Source organism: Platichthys flesus, chromosome 12, assembly GCF_949316205.1.
Source record: "Platichthys flesus chromosome 12, fPlaFle2.1, whole genome shotgun sequence".
Classification (NCBI taxonomy): Eukaryota; Metazoa; Chordata; class Actinopteri; order Pleuronectiformes; family Pleuronectidae; genus Platichthys; species Platichthys flesus.
This window is the reverse complement of record NC_084956.1, coordinates 10,905,813-10,924,739: the sequence shown is the minus strand read 5'-3', so window position 1 is coordinate 10,924,739 and position 18,927 is coordinate 10,905,813. Positions and strand designations below refer to the sequence as shown.

General features: G+C 41.2%; 2 protein-coding genes across 2 annotated transcripts in view; both read left to right on the top strand.

Moving 5' to 3' along the window:
- The window catches only part of pyroxd2 (pyridine nucleotide-disulphide oxidoreductase domain 2), a 6,497-nt gene extending 96 nt beyond the window's left edge, over nucleotides 1–6,401 (top strand). Inside the window, exons 1-16 of the mRNA XM_062401613.1 lie at nucleotides 1–89; nucleotides 1,104–1,123; nucleotides 1,230–1,323; nucleotides 1,702–1,775; nucleotides 1,854–2,009; nucleotides 2,124–2,277; nucleotides 2,381–2,442; nucleotides 2,530–2,627; nucleotides 2,783–2,924; nucleotides 3,016–3,150; nucleotides 3,237–3,309; nucleotides 3,936–4,089; nucleotides 4,790–4,941; nucleotides 5,231–5,337; nucleotides 5,714–5,834; nucleotides 6,052–6,401. The exon at nucleotides 1–89 is cut by the window's left edge and continues 96 nt beyond it. Coding sequence (XP_062257597.1) covers nucleotides 1–89; nucleotides 1,104–1,123; nucleotides 1,230–1,323; nucleotides 1,702–1,775; nucleotides 1,854–2,009; nucleotides 2,124–2,277; nucleotides 2,381–2,442; nucleotides 2,530–2,627; nucleotides 2,783–2,924; nucleotides 3,016–3,150; nucleotides 3,237–3,309; nucleotides 3,936–4,089; nucleotides 4,790–4,941; nucleotides 5,231–5,337; nucleotides 5,714–5,834; nucleotides 6,052–6,122 — 1,702 coding nt within the window. The 3' untranslated portion in view covers nucleotides 6,123–6,401. The remainder of the gene's footprint in view (nucleotides 90–1,103; nucleotides 1,124–1,229; nucleotides 1,324–1,701; nucleotides 1,776–1,853; nucleotides 2,010–2,123; nucleotides 2,278–2,380; nucleotides 2,443–2,529; nucleotides 2,628–2,782; nucleotides 2,925–3,015; nucleotides 3,151–3,236; nucleotides 3,310–3,935; nucleotides 4,090–4,789; nucleotides 4,942–5,230; nucleotides 5,338–5,713; nucleotides 5,835–6,051) is intronic.
- A 1,593-nt stretch (nucleotides 6,402–7,994) lies between these two features.
- On the top strand, nucleotides 7,995–17,548 carry zgc:123010 (uncharacterized protein LOC641500 homolog). The gene is made up of 16 exons (XM_062400904.1): nucleotides 7,995–8,174; nucleotides 10,850–10,932; nucleotides 11,028–11,108; nucleotides 11,226–11,282; nucleotides 11,372–11,584; nucleotides 11,742–11,855; nucleotides 12,871–12,919; nucleotides 13,115–13,205; nucleotides 13,296–13,437; nucleotides 13,556–13,660; nucleotides 13,854–13,947; nucleotides 14,094–14,127; nucleotides 14,329–14,406; nucleotides 14,583–14,685; nucleotides 14,786–14,910; nucleotides 15,024–17,548. The coding sequence occupies exons 1-16, from the start codon at nucleotides 8,117–8,119 to the stop codon at nucleotides 15,157–15,159; spliced, it is 1,563 nt and encodes a 520-aa protein (XP_062256888.1). The 5' UTR covers nucleotides 7,995–8,116; the 3' UTR covers nucleotides 15,160–17,548.
- Nucleotides 17,549–18,927: the final 1,379 nt, after the last annotated feature.

The following is an 18,927-nucleotide window of genomic DNA, read 5'->3' as shown; positions in this document are numbered from 1 at the left end:
TGCAGGGACAGTGACTCGGTCCACATGCAGGTCCAGGTCCACTGGTACCGCGTTAAAGTCCCAGTATGACGCACTGATCATCGGAGGAGGTGAGCGCTGCGGAGTCTGTCTTTAAAAGTCATGTTGCTGCTGCTGCTGCTGCTGTTTCCTGCAGAAGAGCTTTGTGCAAAAGTTCTGAAAACGTTTGCAAAAGTACGAGTAAGCATTTGTGGTAACGCTTTCGACCACTGTTCGCAATTCACAGCGTGATTGCTCCAGAATTACTGCGTAAACTCTTGGACTAACACAGCACCAGCAACAGTATAGGTAACAAAATACAATCTATAGTGCCTGAGGAACTATAGACGCATTTGTGGAATAAGGGATTTTACAAATTAACTATCTTTAATTACAGGGTGAGAATGTCCCACTGAGATGTAATCTGGATTTTTTCAAGTCATTTTCTGGCAACTCTATCCTGCACACTTTATCCTGGGATTAGTGTGACAAAGTTGAATCCAACAGTAGTTTAGATTACATTCCACACACCTGTAGTTTCCCTGTAACTAAATGTAAAAAGATGGGAGATTTAGATTACAGTCGGCAAAGAGATGACAACAAACACATTTTGTTGTCATTTTGTTTAACTACAGAGAACAAAACATTTTTTTTGTGTCTCGAATTCTATAAAAAAAAAACTAACTGATGTAACACTTGTACACTTGACACCTCTCTTCCAATAAGACTTTCAACAGTTTGACAGGTGGAGCCATGAAGACTTAATCAAATGTCCAGTGATGAAGTTTGTAAAGCAAACAAACAGATGTGCCATACATTTAGCAGCCCACCCCACAAATATATTGTAGTTTTGCAGTTTGTTGGTGGCCAGATTTAAAGGTGATACAGAACACCTCCCGACTTCTGACACGTTCATGGGGTCATACTTACCCCGTAGTGATGGAATAAGGACCTTTTGTAAAATCCCAAATAGTTTCCCTCTTCCTCCATCAATCACCATGGTAACATATGACACCATAATTATGCATAACTTTCACTTTCATGCAAAATTTGAGAATTAACATGTTTTTTAAACATTGTGTGACATTTCTTATATTTTCTTGCAGGACACAACGGACTGGTTGCAGTGAGTTCAAGCAAATGTTTCCCAACACTTGTCAATAAGTTCCAGTACATTATATGGTTTAGAAACAGGGCAAAGGTGACGTGTGTGTGTGTGTTTGTGCGTTTAGGCTGCCTATCTTCAGAAAGGAGGTGTAAAGACTGCTGTGTTGGAGCGCAGATATGTGCTGGGAGGAGCAGCTGTGTCAGAGGAGATCTTCCCTGGTAGGATATTCCTCTGGCTGCAGAATATCTGGCTGTCATACAGGTTCACCCAAAATTAACAGTAAACAAACAAAAAAACAACTATTTGCTGATTGTTTACCTCTCATATGATCTCAGTACCTACTTATAATTAACAGATAGTGTTATTTGGAATATCCAGTGTAACAAACACAAACAAACCCCAAACTGTTAGCAAAGCTCGATAGCCATAGAAGTAAGCTAAGAAATGTTCGGTAATTTGGGTGAACTGACCCTTTAATTGTAGAAGATGTATAAACACATCAAATGAGTGGTGTGGGTAATACACTGTTCTTTATTTCTAAAATGTTCATGTATTTGTAGCTTCATACATTCTTCATACATCACTCCTGTGTGCAGGTTACCACTTCTCCAGATGTTCCTATTTGCTCAGTTTGTTACGACCACACATATACAGAGACCTGGAGCTCAAGGTAAACACAGATAATGACCATAATAACAATAATACAATGTAAAAACAATTGTTTTCATCTTTGTATATTTCTTTTCAGAAACATGGGCTAAAGGTGTATATGAGAGACCCACATGCCTTCACCCCCATGTTGGAGGAGGGGGTGAACGGTGCTCCACCGAGGTCTCTCATCCTGGGCTCAGACATGGCCATGAATCAGAGGGAGATAGGCAAGTTCTCACAGAAGGATGCTAAGGTGATAAGCGTTATGACAGCCTGAGCAAATGGTTGACAGTATTTACAACCCGTGTTACAGTACTATGATGTGACACGGACTCATCCTCTTTACTTATTCTTCAACATGTACCAGGCTTTCCCAGAATTTGTTGCACACCTCGAGAAGCTAGCAGGAGCCGTCCAGCCTCTCTTGGATGCTCCTCCTGTCAACATTCCAGAGCTCACCTCTGGATCCCTGAGGAAGAGGCTGGCTGCTGCAAAAACACTGATGCCTCTTGTCAATTGTGGTGTGTAGGTGGATGCATGCTTGTGCAATTCACTTTTATATTCGTGATGCTAGAATAAAAACAAAATTTACGATATGCCAATTTTGTGAGTCATGTTTTATAGGTCTGAAACTGGGCAAAAATATTCCGGACATGTATGAGATTATAACCGCACCAATAATGAAGGTTTGTTATAAGTTAACGGAAAATGCAGCATTTTTTTCCCCATTTTCTATTTGCTGTATTATTACTAACTCCTGTTTTGTGTCATAGATTCTCAATCGGTGGTTTGACTCGGAGCCACTGAGAGCGACACTGGCTACTGATGCTGTGATCGGAGCCATGACCAGTCCAAGTAATCCTGGTAGTGGGTGAGACACATTTGAAGGCACCCTGTTTCACACACACACACACACACACACACACACACACATGCACACACACATATACACATACACTCAGAATTATCTGCAAAGAACTCAACAATGACCTCTAAAAAGGTGAATTGTATGGTCTTTCCTTGAAGGTATGTGCTTTTACACCATGTGATGGGAGAGCTGGAGAAGGAAAAAGGAGCATGGGGTTATGTGGAGGGAGGAATGGGAGGCGTGTCTCAAGCCATTGCCAGCGCTGCTCAATCCTATGGAGTGGACATTTTCACAGAGAAGGTACTCTTGAATTGTTGCTGTTAATTTTGTGCCTTAATATACATTATATTGTATATTGTACATTTATGCATACACGTCTACATTTTTGCAGGATGTAGAGCAGGTCCTTGTTGGTTCGGATGGTGCTGCCAGAGGGGTGGTGCTAAAAGATGGCACAGAGATCTCCAGTAAAGTAGTTTTATCAAACGCGACACCATATGTCACCTTCAAAAACCTCACGCCACAGGTAACGGAGAATAATAAACAACACACCTAACCATGCCACAATGTAATATAAATAACTTCATTCTGACTTCCTGTTTTTTATTGTAGGCTGCACTTTCTCCAGAGTTTATCAAAGCCGTCAACCAGATAGACTACACGTCGCCTGTCACCAAGATCAATGGTAAATATGTAACTCCACCCCACAAATACTGTAAAGAAAATTTTCAAGTAGTATTTTGTGGATGTTAAAAATGTTTTGTTATATTTCCAGAGGTACATGTTAGTACATATATTGATTTAATGTAAAAGATCAGATTTCAAAATAAAAGTTTGGAAAGTAAAAAAGCAAGAATGGAAGAGTATATATTTAAAATCAAAGTTAGTGGAGCGGAAATTGGTTTTGGAGGAGTAGCTGGACATGCAAACGGATGAACACACACACACAAACCACTCCCCACCTATAGTAGTAGGATTATTGCAGCGTAAGATCAGGTCACTGCCTCGATCATGAAGTATCAAAGTGTATGAAATTGTAAAGCCCGAAAAAAAACAGTGTGCTGCGATTTGGAGCTGTGGCTTGTTAATTACATTAGAGCCTGAGCTTCAGGGCTTTAGATCTGATCCTTCGCAGCGCATTGCTTCTTAAACATAATCATAGTCTTTTCTGTTTCGAGGGAATTAGCTTAGCTTTAGGGTGAAGGAATGGAGCAGTTGAAGCACAACATGCTGCATGAATTCACCCGATCCTAATTCAAGGTGGAGATACGTTAGAATGAACACTGATACTGTGTAATTTGTGCTTTGCAGTGGCTGTGGACAAACTACCAAACTTCTTAGCATCTCCTACACCAGATGGTAAACCCGGACCCCACCATCAGTGCTCCATTCATCTGAACTGTGAAAGTGTAGAGTTGCTAGAGACGGCATACAAAGAGGCCCTGAATGGACGTCCCTCATCGAGGTACATACAGTATATCTCTACCATAGTCCAGCAAAGCATAAAGAGTAATACTACATTTTTGAATTTGAATAGCTAACCTTAGGGGCCTGGTTGGACTAAAAGCAACCAAACAGCCAACCAACCAACTAACCAACCAGCTAACCATCAATCATGTTGTATTTGAATGTCACAATTAGCCTTATACGGTTTAACAAGGTGTCACAACCTCTGTCTTTAACCCTCAACAAGAGTAAGAAAAAACTACCAAAAAAAACTGTAGAAACCTCAGAGAAAGCTGTAAGTGAGCGATCGGATAGAATTCCAATAGATGTCACATCAACTAAATAACAATGTTTACAATATTTATAAGAAGAGACAGTGTCCGGCACAAATGGAGAGGTGTATCATTTATTAAAGTAGGTGAGATAAATGCAATCCAAATGTAATGCTCGGCCAGTGATGCTACAACTGGGGTGATAGGACGAAGGTCTTCATCTTTTTCTTGAAGTGTCTGTATGTCAGTTAATAAAGTTTGTTTGCAGATTGCTGACCGTTTCATATCAGGCATCACATATTTACATCACAAGCTTGAATATTTAGTATTTTTTTCTTACATTTTAAAATGTATATATATTATCTCCTCATTTCCCATATTTTCCTCAACATCTCATCCTTCTTCTTCTTTCCACCATCCGCCCATCGTGCTCCCCTCGTCTTGCAGACCCATGCTGGAGATGACCATCCCCTCAGTGCTTGATCCTACTCTGGCTCCCCCTGGCTGCCACGTTGTGTCCCTGTTCACCCAGTTCACCCCCTACCACATAGAAGGCAGAGAGTGGACTGACCAGGACAGAGACGCCTTCGGCGACACAGGTTAGACATTAAAAAAATTCCTCCAGGAATTCTTATAGCTCCAAGGGCTGAAGTTATGCATTTCTGCTACATTTTATAATTACTTAAGTGCACAAGTTCTAGCATTTTCTCCCTAAAGCTGAACTTAAACACATGTTTTTCATTTTTTAAGGAAAACTATCACTTACAGGCATAAACCTTTTTAAATGATCACAATTATTTTCCAATAACCAGCAAAAAGTGTTAAAATGACTCTTTCATGATGTTTCATGACTGATCTGATAAAGTATGTGTTTTTGTTTCCTTCCAGCATTTGACTGGGTGGAGCAGTATGCCCCAGGGTTCAAAAAGTCTGTTGTGGGAAGAGACATCTTGACTCCGCCGGACCTGGAGAGGATCTTTGGGCTGACTGGAGGGGTATACACCAAATTTACATATTGTAGAACTGAGCAGCAGAATGTAAACGTTGAAATGCAGCTTATTTGTTCAACGCAACCAACTGTTTAGTGGATGAGGAAGTAATCCGAGTCCTCTGCAGTGTTCTGTCTGCCAATCTCCACTCAGGCACAGACGTGTTGCACTGTATACACTGTTAATGGTTATGGATAGTTTTTAACACATTAGTAGGAATCAAAGTTCACATCAACTGTGTAAAGTGACACTAACTCCCCAGTGGTGTTTGCGTCTATTTCTGAGAACTTGGGAAGTGGCACAGTCTCTTTCTCATAATAATAAAAAGCACTGTAAAAGGAGATAAGAAAGAAAAGTTAATATTTCTGTTTCTTCTTTACAGAATATCTTTCATGGATCAATGTCCCTGGACCAGCTCTACCTAGCTCGACCTTTTCCCTTTCTCTCAGACTATCGGTCACCAATAAAAGGGCTGTATCTGTGTGGCAGTGGCTGTCATCCAGGTTTGCTTTGCTTGTTCTCAATTATGTGGTTCTGATTTGTTGTCTTGTGTTAGAAGTCAATAAACCTTGACCATTCCGTTCAAATCTTATCCTCACTGCCGATGATAAAGGGATGAAATCAGTGGGTGGTGTCAGGTGGTTGAGTAAGCTGCTTCAGATTTGTCTACGCAGAGCTAGGTTGATTAATTCTCATTCTGTCTGTTTAACGCTTCTCTAGGTGGAGGTGTGATGGGCTCCCCCGGATGGAACGCAGCGCTCACTGTCATCGCTGACCTGAAACGTCACTGAAACGCCCGACAGCGTCAGTGCCTGGTCCCTTCAACAACGTCAACCTCTTTTTTATATCTGCATCCTGTGAATTTTACACTCTTTATACTAGTAACTCTCCTGATATTTAACATTAGTGCAATACTAAAACACAATCCCCCTGGTCTGATGCCATGTAACTGATCAAGCACAAAATCACCCAAGTGTCTTTGAGAATAACTAATTCTTGAAATCATAATAAAAGTGTTAACAAAGCCTTTTATAAACTTTGTCAAATAAATTCAAATGATTGCAAGCAAATGTGTCTAAATTCCCTTGAAAAAACGTATTCACTCTGAATTTGGAGTGACTTTGATCAGTCCATTTGAATGGACTGATCCATGATCAGGATGAATAAAGTAATCTATCTTAGCCACTTCTGGTGGACTTAAAACACGTTCGAGTCGAATATGAATGTCGGAGATTGTGGACCCTTTGATGAAACCTCACAAGCAGTACGGGGGCATGTTATGTTTTTGTTGTTATTTTATTACGTATTTGTATTGGATTCGGCTGCTACACCGTTTACCCCTGAAACTCCACAAATGTCCTGTAGACTCCAACACCTCACCCACCCCTGCATCGGCATAGGGGTCAATAGATAACGAAGGAATTTTCATTTATGGGTGATCTATCCCTTTAGGCTGAAAGAATAACACTTGTTTGTGACTTACTATTTAACTCCAGCCAGGCTTTATATAAATTAACACTTCAAAGGATGCATTAAGCAAATAATTAATTGCTCGAAGGCCAGTGTCAGTGGTCAAAGATTATTTTGATGGCTTAAACTTTTGCAAAGGTGAAAGATGTATACGACCTGGAGAAAAACCAGAGTGTTTCTGAACTGAACAGATCTATCAGTCTGTATGTAGTGATAGTGATCGCACCAACTACTAAGAAAGGAGGTAGACTCGTTTTACAACTAACGGTTTACATAAATTTCCCTGTGTGGTCTCCACTTGATGGTATGGACCATAATGAGTGGTTACTGGGCGTGGTCCAGCACTGCGTGACTGATGCAGGAAGTAACTTAATTAGAGATTAAAGGTATGTATTTCTATCTACACCTCATCTTTTGTTATTCACTATGATAAGTGCTGAGCCACTAATTAATGCATGGGCGTGTACTGTCCCTTTAAGACGCAGTTGTGCGATATTAACAACATCATTAAATCCTCATTATTATTATTAGCAGTACTAGTTGTGGAAGTAGTTGTAATGTTATAATATTAAATTCATGATTAAAAGTATTTGTATCAACACCTTATTTTTTGTTAGTGCAGCTCTGTGGCATTAATATTGGCTTCAAATCCTAATTATTATGATTATTATTATGTTAATGCTGTTATAACATTTAATTAGATGTTAGGAGTATTGATATTTAATGTGAGAATGACCTGTCAGAAGGGTCAGTAATGGATAAGGGTGTACATTACATTATATTACATGTCATTTAGCTGACGCTTTTATACAAAGGTACTTACAATAAGTGCATTCAACCATGAGGGTACAAACCCAGAACAACAAGAATCAAGAAAGAGGAATTTCTACAAAGTGTTATAAGTAAGTGGCATTTAATTGCTACTAAATTGTTTCAAAATTGTATTCAAGGTATAGTCTGCAGAGTCGGTATTAGTTTGCGGCGGAAGATGTGTAAACTACTGATGCAGCTCTGTGATAATAATATTGGAATAAAATCCTGATGATTATTGCTATTATTATTATTCATATTATTGTTATTGTTATTGTTATGGTTATTACTCTTATTGAAAATGTTCTGGATGAGGGTGTACTGTCCCTTTAAGACGCAGCTCAGGGTGGACCAGCCGTTTGACGTTCCGGAAGTGGACTAAACCAAAGAGTCCCGCAGATTCGATACCGATTGTCCCGATCGAAACAAACGTGTCCGGACGAACCGCGTACAGAAAATTCGTGTGACTATTTTTTGGGCGCGACACATGAGACGATAATGCTGGATGGTTGCGCTCATGAAGTTCACCAGAGATATCTGCAGGCTCTTGGGACTCGGGAGCGGTAAGCAACGTCCCACTTTTCAAAAACTTTTTTCTAAAGTCGCTCTCGAGTTTAAAACGACCACACGAAGTGATAACGAAACGCGGGTGACAATCGAAACTGTGGTGGACACGCAACGCTGCGTTTTGGGCGAATGGCTCGTCTGTGGCTGTTTTTTGCCGCTGAGTCGATTCCTTGGTAAAACAATGAGAGTTCCCCCTCCTGCCAGTTACACCCTGGCTTCCACCGCTCTCGAATTCTTTGGCAGTTGGCTCCATTAAGTTGTTATAATGCCACATAGTCAACACGTGAACACACGAAGCAAGTAATAACAAACTAATACGTGTAATAATACAATTGTGTAGCAGGAGATGTGTGTACAAAGGCCCCCGAACTAACGGATGCCTAGAAGTGTCTCCCCTGCTACATATTGGTATGACAACATTGCCTCAAATAGTTGGTAAAAGCCCTGGAGCCCTGTCCACCAGTTTACGTGGTGCAGAGGTATATGATTGTTGAGTGTCAATCCAGAGATGTGTGATTGACTACGTGTGTGCGTGTGTTTACAAGTTGTGTGTGTGTTTAATGTTCATAGTTCCTCTTCTTGGTTCTCCATGTGTGTTTAGTTTCCCACTGACACAGGCAGCAGTGCAGGCTGTAGTTTACCTATGTATACACAGACACAACCACATCAGAGGCAGCTCAGCATCACACACAACGCCTCGTATCTCACCTAATCTATGTGTTTGAGAGTATTCTGCTACAATACTCGGTCCAGGCGTACTCACATCAGAGTGAAAACTGAGTATTTTCCCTCCGCTTTGTGGCATTTTGTGACAGAGAGTTGTCATTTCACAACTTTTCCCTGCCATCTAAACTTCCTACAGACCCTTCGGCTCTTTTTTGTAGAAGCACATGGTTTACTCCTCTGATTACTACTTTTAATGTTGTGCAAACGCCTGTCTTTAAGAGTTTGTTTCAAAAATCACATAAAGCCCCTGACATGAGCTTGTAGTGATTGCTTAAACGGTTACGTCATGTTCTCCATCTCGCTCTGCACAACTCTGTAGAAGAGAGAATAGAAACCGTGAGGCTGATTTCCTGTTTTAAAAAGCTCCAGTCAGTGATGATGGTGATGATGCACTGTAGTTTTTGCATTCCTGGGGAAAGAGCTCACCTTTCAACCGAACGCTAATCTGGGCAGCCTCCTTGAAGAGGAGAAACAGAGACTCCATTGTAGCTGCTGTCCATAGATTCTGGAATGTGTATTTGTTAGTAGAACATTCCATGATAGTGAAGATTTTGACCAAAAGCTTGATTCAGCGAACGGGATGGAGTGTGTTCTTCGACAGTTGTTGTTGTTGTTGTTGTTGTTATTGTTGTTGTTGTTGACGACACAGACAGCTGAAACTCCCTCCACCTTTTGTGTATATTTTTAAACACCAACTCATTTTGTCTTAATTTGACAGATGTGAAAAACATGGACTAAAAGTACATATTTGATCCAATGTATCTAATCTTATTTTAGTACATGTGTTGGTACTGTCAAAATGACCTTGTGAGCTTGTGCACATTTCCCTGCAAGAAATGATGTATATTCAATGCATTGGGCTTAAACATCCAGAGGAAAACTGCAATGAGCTGTAGTAGAATCACAAACATTACCACCATTGCCTCATGATGGCACAGCATGAGTCACAAACCAGTTTTAAACATGTCTCTACTGTGGAATTTTTTTGGGAAAGTGATATGTTTCCCATTGTCTTGAGGTTTGTTTGCTGCTACTGGGCCTAAATCAGCTACAGGGTTTTATCTGACCAATGCCCCCCCCCCCCCAGCCCCCCAACACACAAGCATGCACACATGCACACACTCACACACTGATATCCAGGGCAGTAGTTGTTGTCTATGTTTTTTTTTTTCTGACCAGTTTCTAAGAAAAGATATGGTGTTCTCAAACAGCACTACCCGAGTCAGCTGTGAGTTGAACATGGGGCCTGTGGCAGTGGAAAAGTGAGATTAAACATCTCTCCCTCTTTTTCTCTCTCTCATTGAACAGTTTTCTGTTTTGTGTGCATGTTTTAGACTCTTCCTGCTTCTGTTTTAAACAAGCCACTCAATGTCTGTTATATATTAGTTTCCCTATCGACTGTGACAGTGTTTTGACTTGCAAGAAGGAAGGAGCAACATGGTTTATTGACATAGTCAATAGTTTTTCTGGTTGTCAGGTTGTTACACTTGCAGGACTGCATGCCTGTCGGCCATGTCACTTTACTGACATCCCAAAGGCCCATGTTATTGCAAATCATATTGAAGATCAAGTTAAACACTTACATTAAATGCAAAGAGAAGTTTCATGAGATCAAATGCTTTCCATTTCATCTTCTATATGCATCAAGCGTCAGGTCGGAGCGTAATTCCCCTTTTATGGGCAGGGTACTGAAATTAAATTTGAGACGAGCTGTTCGAGCAGCGTTGCGGAGCAGAAGAACAAATGCCTCTTACACATTACAATTTGATGGAGCAGAACCAGCATACATACTGACTTGCTGGAGAGATTTCTTCTAAATGCCGTTTCAATATAACACAGCTATAGAGTCACATTAAGTCGTTTTGTACTTTAGGAAACACTAACGTCAGCAGAAAACAGTGTAATCAGGCTCAGAGGAGTTAATGTGCTGTGTATTTCCCAACAGGCCCCCCAGTCCAGCAGCAGGAAACGCCGATGGACTGTGGAGCAGCAACCCCTGACGCAAGGGATGATGCCACTTTGTCACAGGTAATCAAATAGTCTCAGACTGACAGGGCCATGTCAGGACTGCAAGGGTGAAGGTACAACTTGCAAAGCTGAATTCCCCGTGTGTGTTTGTTTAGGATGCCCTAAATGGAGAGGAAGATTTGAGCGAAGAGGAGAAGGTCAGACGGAAGGCAGAGCGACGCAAAGCAAAGAGGAAGGTTAGGGAACGATTCCTCACACCCTTTAAAGATACACATTTGTCGCCATATTTAAGAAGTGAAGTCTATTTTGCTGCATATGATGGGTGATATGTGAAGTACTGCATCTTGTTACAGCGCCGTCGAAAACGTAAGAAGCAGGAGCAGGTTAAGCAAGACGAGAATGCTGAGCAGGTAACAGTCCCATTATTATCCTGGGAATACACTCAGCCTTTACTGTTATACACAATACATATGTATAATAATATTCTCCGATTTGCCAGGATGACGACGACGAGGAGGGAGGTGCAGAGTCTGAACTGGACGAGAGCGAGTCAGAGGCAGAGGTTGGGGCTGAGGAGGAGAAACCTAGAGAGCAAAAAGAGGAGAAGAAGGAGGCAAAGTCGTCTGCCATGCTGAAAAGTGCAACCGCTCCAGTCATCCCTCCACCAGGAATCAAAGCACATGAGAAGAGCCACGGCAGACCCACTGAAGAGGTAGGCCCACTGTACTGGAGTGTTATGTATCTATATCTCCTCTGTTGCCATCATTTTAGTTATTGGCCATTGGCGCTCAACTCCAAAACACCAGTTTGCGTAGAGTCCTGGATGACACATCACTGAACTCCAATGACCGTTTCCTTCTCTCCCACAGGAGCCTGAATGGGACGTGAGCTGTGCCTTCTTTGCTAACGCTGCTAGCCATATCAAACCCAAAGGATCAAGTCGCAAGTCCAAAGAAAATAAGGAGAACGAGGCCAGGAGAGAGGTGAATGAATGCTAATGCAAAATGAGAAGGAAAAGCTCGAGGTCCTGACATACCTTTCCATCTCCCAGTGGCATGAGGGTTGTTTTTATCAGCAGTTGAGCAGGAGGGAGCTGACAGACCTCTGATAATAGCCATCAATAATCATAATCATCCACTGGTGTTGAGCAGTCAAATAAATTAAGAGTTATTACTAGAAAGCAGTCAAATGACAACAATTGTTCAGAGTGAGAGAACAAGAGGAAGCACAGTCCTATCCTACATCGGGTTTCAATGACTGCATCCTTTACTTTCTCCTGTTATTACATGAAATAGGTCAAATGGTCAAGAAATATTCTTTCTAATTGATCATAATTTGTCTTATTTGTTCGTCCCTCACATCATTTTGTATTCTATATTTAATTCTCGATAACTTTCCTCAAAAGTCAACACAGTGGCCAAATGTAATTATTCTAACCCCCATTATCTCAACACATAAATTCAGCTCGTGGGTATAATGGTGTTTATGATTGTTTACGTCAGGACGATCTCAAATATCTGGCCTGAAACTCTTCGGTCTGTCCCTGGTTGCATCATTGTTTTCGTCTGGCAGCTCTAAAGTCCGATGTGTGGCTAAGTGGACCTTGGACCTTGGACCATGAAAGCACAATAACTACTATTTCACAGCTGTAGCATGAAGCTTAGACCTCTGTCCCTAGTGTCTTGAATCAGGCTAATCCAAAGGGCAGCAGACTAATGGTCCCAAAGGGCGTGTCATTCCCCGACTCTCACCCACTTTCTGGTCTTTTCTTCACCATCTCTGCCAAAAAAAGGCACAAATATAAACACTTAACAAAACTATAACACTCAACCAGCTATATGTCCATATGCATTCTTTTGTCAGTAGGAAATATATTAACATAGTTTATGCATTTAAATTGGAAAGGTAAACCTTATCATATCATTTCCAGAACTTAATGAACAAGCACATTTGCACAGCTGTGACCGTGAACTGATGAAAAAAGCATTTCTCTCGCAGACAAATGGAACTGACACAACGTCGACCAAGAAAAGTGCATCACTGACAGGTAGGAAACGTTTTTTTCTCTCTAAAAAAAGCAGCATCGATAACCAGCCTTGTAAAAGCATTTAAGCGTTGGAGTGGAAATTGCTGATCGCAAGTATCTCTGACTGTCAGAGTGCAGCGCTGCGTTCAGACAAGCCCTCAAGCTGGCGACTCACCAGATAATAATGTACAAGCGTTTTCCTCTTGTTCCTCGCAGAAAAAGGGATAAAGCTGGTGCAGGAGGGGCAGTATGCACAAGCAGTCATTATGTTTACAGATGCCATCAAATGTGATCCAAAGGATAACAGGTACATCATGAGTTGTTTGAAGCAAAGGATTTAGCCTTATTAATTAAAGACACAACCAACATCATTTTGCATTTTTTTTTTCTAACGCAGGTTCTTTGGGAATCGCTCCTATTGCTACTACTGCTTGGAGCAGTACCCTCAAGCCCTGGCAGATGCCGAACGCTCACTTCAGTTGGCTCCAGATTGGCCCAAAGGACATTTCCGCAAGGGCAGCGCTCTCATGGGCATGAAGGTGTGTAAAGGTTACCGTGGTCATGTGATACAGCTTGTAATTAAAACTATATCTAAAAGCCTTTGTGGTAAGGTTTGCTTGTACTAGCTGACTTTGTGGGTCTTTGTGTGTTTTGTAGCGGTACAGTGAGGCAGAGAAGGCTATGGAGCAGGTGCTAAAACTGGACAAAGACTGTGAGGAGGCTGCCAATGACCTCATTAACTGTAAAGTGCTGCAGTTGATGGTAAAAACATCCACAAACTATATGTTAGACGTGTTACCTGTAAGATTATTAGCTGTGAATGTACTTTAAATACACAAACCTTCACTTTTTAGAAGCAAGATTATCTGCTAAATAAGTCCTTTGGATTTAAAGCTTGATTCCTGTGATTGTATTTTTATGATTTGTCTTACATTTTTCCCCGTTCTTTCCTCAGGATCTTGGTTTTGAAGAAATGCAAAGTGTCCAACTGCTGGAGAAATTTTCAACCGTGCAGGCAGTTCAGATCGCTTGTTTGGATGAAGCTGGGGGTAAGTACACTGTGCATTTATGTTTAAAAAGGACCCCTGTATTTTCTGTTTGTAACTCTGCTGAGCAGTTTATTATAGAAGAGGCTGTATGCTAAGATCATACAGGTTTTTTAATATTGTGTGGATGAAACTCCTTTGTTTTCCAGTTGGGGGTCAGGATCCATCAGTTCTGCAACCTGGGTACGTAGGTGACTGTTTATTTGTCCGATCAAAGCTATTGGTATAGATTTTGTCCACGTTGGTTAACGCATTTGTCTTTGTAGTTTGTCACACAGTTTGTCTTGTTCTTTTGAGGAATTATCTACGATTGATGTATTTCGACTTTTTAAATGTATTTTGTAATGTTTTTAGTTTCATTCTGTCTCTTTCTCCTTCCTTCAGAAGCCCGTGTCCATCTCTCTGGGTAGGAAATGTGACGACGGAGATAACGGAAAAACATTTATGGGACCTTTTTAAAATGTACGACCCCAGAATAATTCATACTTATGAGTTGAGATCAGATCAGTAATCGAATGACTTGATAGACATTTCAGCAAACACTAGAGTTCTACGTCTCTGAACAGAAACGGGGACGTTTAATATTTGACAAACGGGTTTATCGACTTGTCTGATAAGTTGTTTGCTTTACATTGCAGGCATGGTGAGATAGAGAGTATCCGTGTGCTGCATGAGAGATTCTGTGCCTTCGTCAACTTCAAGAATGCAAACATGGCGTCTCGAGCAATGGAGAAACTAAACGTGAGCATTGACTATGCCTGGTTCCCCCTCTCGAGCTTGTGCCTTTTTTTAAAGAACGTTGTTACAGCGTTTACAGCTGCGTGTATGCTTCCTATTACAGGGTTACTGTATTGAGAACACACGTTTAGTGGTGCGCTACCCTGACCGTCGCACTCAGAGGGTCCTCCCCATTCCACTTAAGACCTGTCTCCCGGTAACACAGCAGGCCGGAGCAGCTGCTGCTGGGTAAGAGGCACTTCAGCCCCATTGTAGAAACTCTCATTTTCATTTCTTTTATACTTAATAAGGCTCTGCGTTTGTCTCTAATCTCTGTATGGGTAACCTTCCTCTCTGCCCAGACCTCGGCGACGTGGTCCAGTGAACGGAGACGAGTGTTACTTCTGGAGAACCACTGGCTGCCATTTTGGGGACAAATGCCGCTACAAACACATTCCTGATCAGAAGAGCAAGGACAGGAAGCCCTGGCAGCCTTGAGCTCTGTTTACTCTCCGCCCCAGTAATGTGCAGGAAGCTGGGAGAACATAGACTGAGCCACAGGACTGGATCCGGTTTTGTGGTAAAAAAATACTAAGTGTGGCAGAACGGACCAGAGGAGTCAGATGGATGAGTCAGCACTTGGGCTGTAGGGCTGGGATAGTCCCACGTGTGCCTCTAAGAACCAGGAGTATGAAGGATTTAATTTCAACCGAAGACCATACTGTAGCAGCAAAATCCCCTGATTGAGTCTTTGTTTCAGATGAAAACCTTCATACTTGTAGTTCCTCATGGTGCACAGTGACCTGTTCCTTCTCTAAGAGGTACAGCTGCCCCCCCCCCACCACCACCCCCCTCCCCTAACGAAAGACGGAGGAAGTGAAACTGCCGGCATTCGTTGGACAAAAGTAAAGACTGTGCCATGTGACGAAGCAATAAAAGGAGTCGGCATGGATTTTGCAGGGCCAAGGCTCTTCAGCGATGATCCCGGTGACCTTCCTTCTTTCACTAGGTCATGAAGCAGTGTTCCTCCCAATTTTAATTGTACAGTAACTTCATAATTATAACCTTAAGTCTGTGAACCAGAATAATTTTTTACAGTTTAGGTTTATCAGAGATTCAGAACTGCTCACATCAGTCTGCGGTTCATACTTGGGCTCCCTTTTCTTACATCCAGTCTCTGTGCCAGTACCAGCACATTGTCCCCCAGACCAAAGACTCGCAAACAGACGTACTTATGACTTCAACTCAGTTCAGTGCCTCCCGTAGGCTGACAAGGTTTTTCTTTAAGCCAGTAAACATCAGAGATCCCGAGAGGTGCCTACACTATGTGGTATGTAGCCTTTAGTTAAAATGACAGTGGGCTACTGGTCATCAAGACCCACAGACTGAACTTGAGGGATTGCAGGATTGTATGTATTAATGCATGAATTAAATGTATATGTCACTTTATTTACTTACTGGCGCCCCTATAGTTGAACAATTGAATACACACACTGCTTGGCTGGGTTGCTTAGGACCTATTGTCCTTTGTAATAACACCTGACAATGTCATGCAGTCCAGTGGAATACAAACCGTCTTTATGAGGGCTGTAGTGTTCACCGTGTAGGTGGGACTCTGTCAGAGAGGTGGTGGTAATTTTCGGATGGCCTTTAGTTTTTGTTGTGGAGGACTGTATGAAATGTCAAGTGTCAAGTTCTTTACTTCTCCCCGACTCTTCAGAAAGCAGCAATCTGTTTACACGATGCAAAAAAAAACAACCTTCATTCATCTCAGCAGTAGTATTGGCAATGTGCTTTCTTGGTATTTTTGCATCGTAAACGTCACAGTGGTTTTTGTCTATGCAAAGGAAAAGTGCCAGTCTGATTGCTATTTCTCTCTCTCTCTCTCGCTCTCTCTGACTTATACAGACACACACCCACACAGCCTCCTGCATAATTTGTCAGTTTTTTTTAAGGTTGTTTATATCAATGACTGACATAAATTGTGTTTTCTTTGACAAACTAGTGTACTATGAGACAGTGCCTTACAAAAAAAAACACCACTCAGTCGTGTGCATGTGTCTTCAAGGGCCATGTGTGTTTACACGATCCATTAACAGAAGTTTTGAACCTTAAAAATCAGTATTTTTGACCGAATGGCCTCCTTCTCAGTATTTCAGTGAACCAAAGAATGCTTCACCTGACAGCTCCGCACTGAAAACAGCCTCCTTCTTTCACAAGTTTCAACACTAGACCGAACATTCGGCGTGTGTCTTAACATTTACAGCCATGACACATGGTTTAAATCCACACTACATTTGCCTGTAAACTACACACAGCATTTTGAGAGTATTTATTACTTTATTTATATCAGAGTTTTTCTTTTCTTTATCTTTTTTTACCACAGACCTTGGGAGAGGGAAATTTATTCTAGAACCTCTAGTCTGTTTTTTACGTTAAGTGATATAATGGCCGCTCATCTGCTTAGTTCTGGCTGTAGAGTCCAGCGTTAAAAACGGTCACATGCTTCCACTTCTGCTTTTCTCACTACTCTCTGTCTTGTGGCTCAAACTTGTGAAAAAGGAATTTGGACCGCAAACTTTCCAACTGCACTTGTATATTTTGCTTGTTTCTTATTTGACTGGTGCTGCATAGTTTATTTAATTTCGCAGACTTGAAATGCATTGGAAATCACCATCGGTTAATTTAATTTACCATCAGGCTCTTTGTTAGGCTTTTTAAAACTCTTATTACCCACTTTTAGACTGTGTCAGGAAAATGCATAATTAATCATAATGTACACACTGATCAAACAGAGCACTGCAATCCTGTTAATCCCCCAAATATTTTGTATTGTCGCACTGCAAAGAAGAGTATTTTATATTTAATAAATGAACTACCTATACCACATATGTCTGAGTCTATACATGCATAATCGCACAAATTGTGGATAAAATGAGTTTTGTTATTTTCCACAAGATGGCAGTATTGCACTTGAAACATTGTCAGCAGTTTATGCAATTTATATTTTTTGGTGTTTCCGGAACCATTCATAATTTTAGGAGTTTCCGGAACCAAAACGTTTCCATAAATTATTCCTCATGCTCAAAACCACCAAGAAGTAAATCAAAGCAGGCCGGGTCGCTGCGGGGGGACTATGGTAGCCCTGTCATCATTGGAAGAAGACACTTGTGTGGCCGGCATGAAAGAAAGATGAGGGATCCTGTGACAACGCAGACCAGTGAGAGATGGAGACATGACTAACATAACTGAGGACGTGTGGGAAAAGCAACCATCGTGCCGCAGATGACATTGTGAATATAGAGAAACTGTGGCCCCGACTCCACCTGCGAATGTGTGAGAGAGTAAGATGCTGCACGATTAAAGGGAAACTCTGCCAATTTCACACATACAGTTTAGTTTACTGTTTAGAATGTATTACTAGTTTGTGAAAGTAATTGTATAAAGTAAAAACTTTCATAATGTCTTCAGGGTTGTCTGAGCTTGTCTGAAGACAAACAATTCAACAGAACGCCTACAGTGAAAGACAAGATGTGTAGGGTTTGGAGGAAGAGGGCAATCACAGAGGAAGCAGGGGTGGTGGAATTAAAGAAGCTTTCGAGATGCATTATGGGATATGTAGGATCCAGGGTTTTTGAAGCTTGAGCTGGATATCTTTGCCTCCACTGAGAAGATTTTTAACTTTTATGTTTGAATGTGTTGATGAAGTACAATTTAAAACTGCAATAATATTAATAATGCTGTATTTAAAGAGCACTTTTCAAAAACCATGTTACAAAGTGCTTCACTGTGGCAGGAAAATAAAACTAAAAGACTAATCCTTATTCCATGAGAAAAAGTCAGTTTTTAATGGAACAGGTTAAGACATTTTGATGCATAATTACAGCGAAGGAACTTGAAAATAGGAATGGGTAAATTAAGACTCAAATAAAATCAGGGAAGCCAGTGTAGTCTTAAGAAAATAATGAAATACATCACTGACTCAAATGACCGTATCTCCCCAGGCAGGCTTTATGCAATTCCTTAAAAGTTACAGATTTTTGTCTGATTTTAGTCAAAATGTTTCTGTCATTGCATATCAGATTTAAGTGGATGTGTGAAGGTGTGCACGTTAAGCACTCTGCATTATAACCCAAGTTCAGGTCATATTTGGCTTATAGTCCAATTTTTGTCACCTTCAGGTTGAGGCGACGATGACCTTTGATTCTCGATCTAATGGGGTCAACCTAAGAGTTACACAGCACATCTTCTAAACAGTGTGTTTGT

What these genes read in the sequence shown, in the direction of transcription:
- zgc:123010 (XM_062400904.1), top strand. Translation starts at nt 8,117, where the DNA reads ATGGTTGCGCTCATGAAGTTCACCAGAGATATCTGCAGGCTCTTGGGA. An exon ending in GCTCTTGGGACTCGGGAGCG is followed by an intron (nt 8,175 to 10,849) that starts GTAAGCAACGTC and finishes ATTTCCCAACAG; the next exon opens with GCCCCCCAGTCCAGCAGCAG. An exon ending in GTAAAGTGCTGCAGTTGATG is followed by an intron (nt 13,661 to 13,853) that starts GTAAAAACATCC and finishes TTCTTTCCTCAG; the next exon opens with GATCTTGGTTTTGAAGAAAT.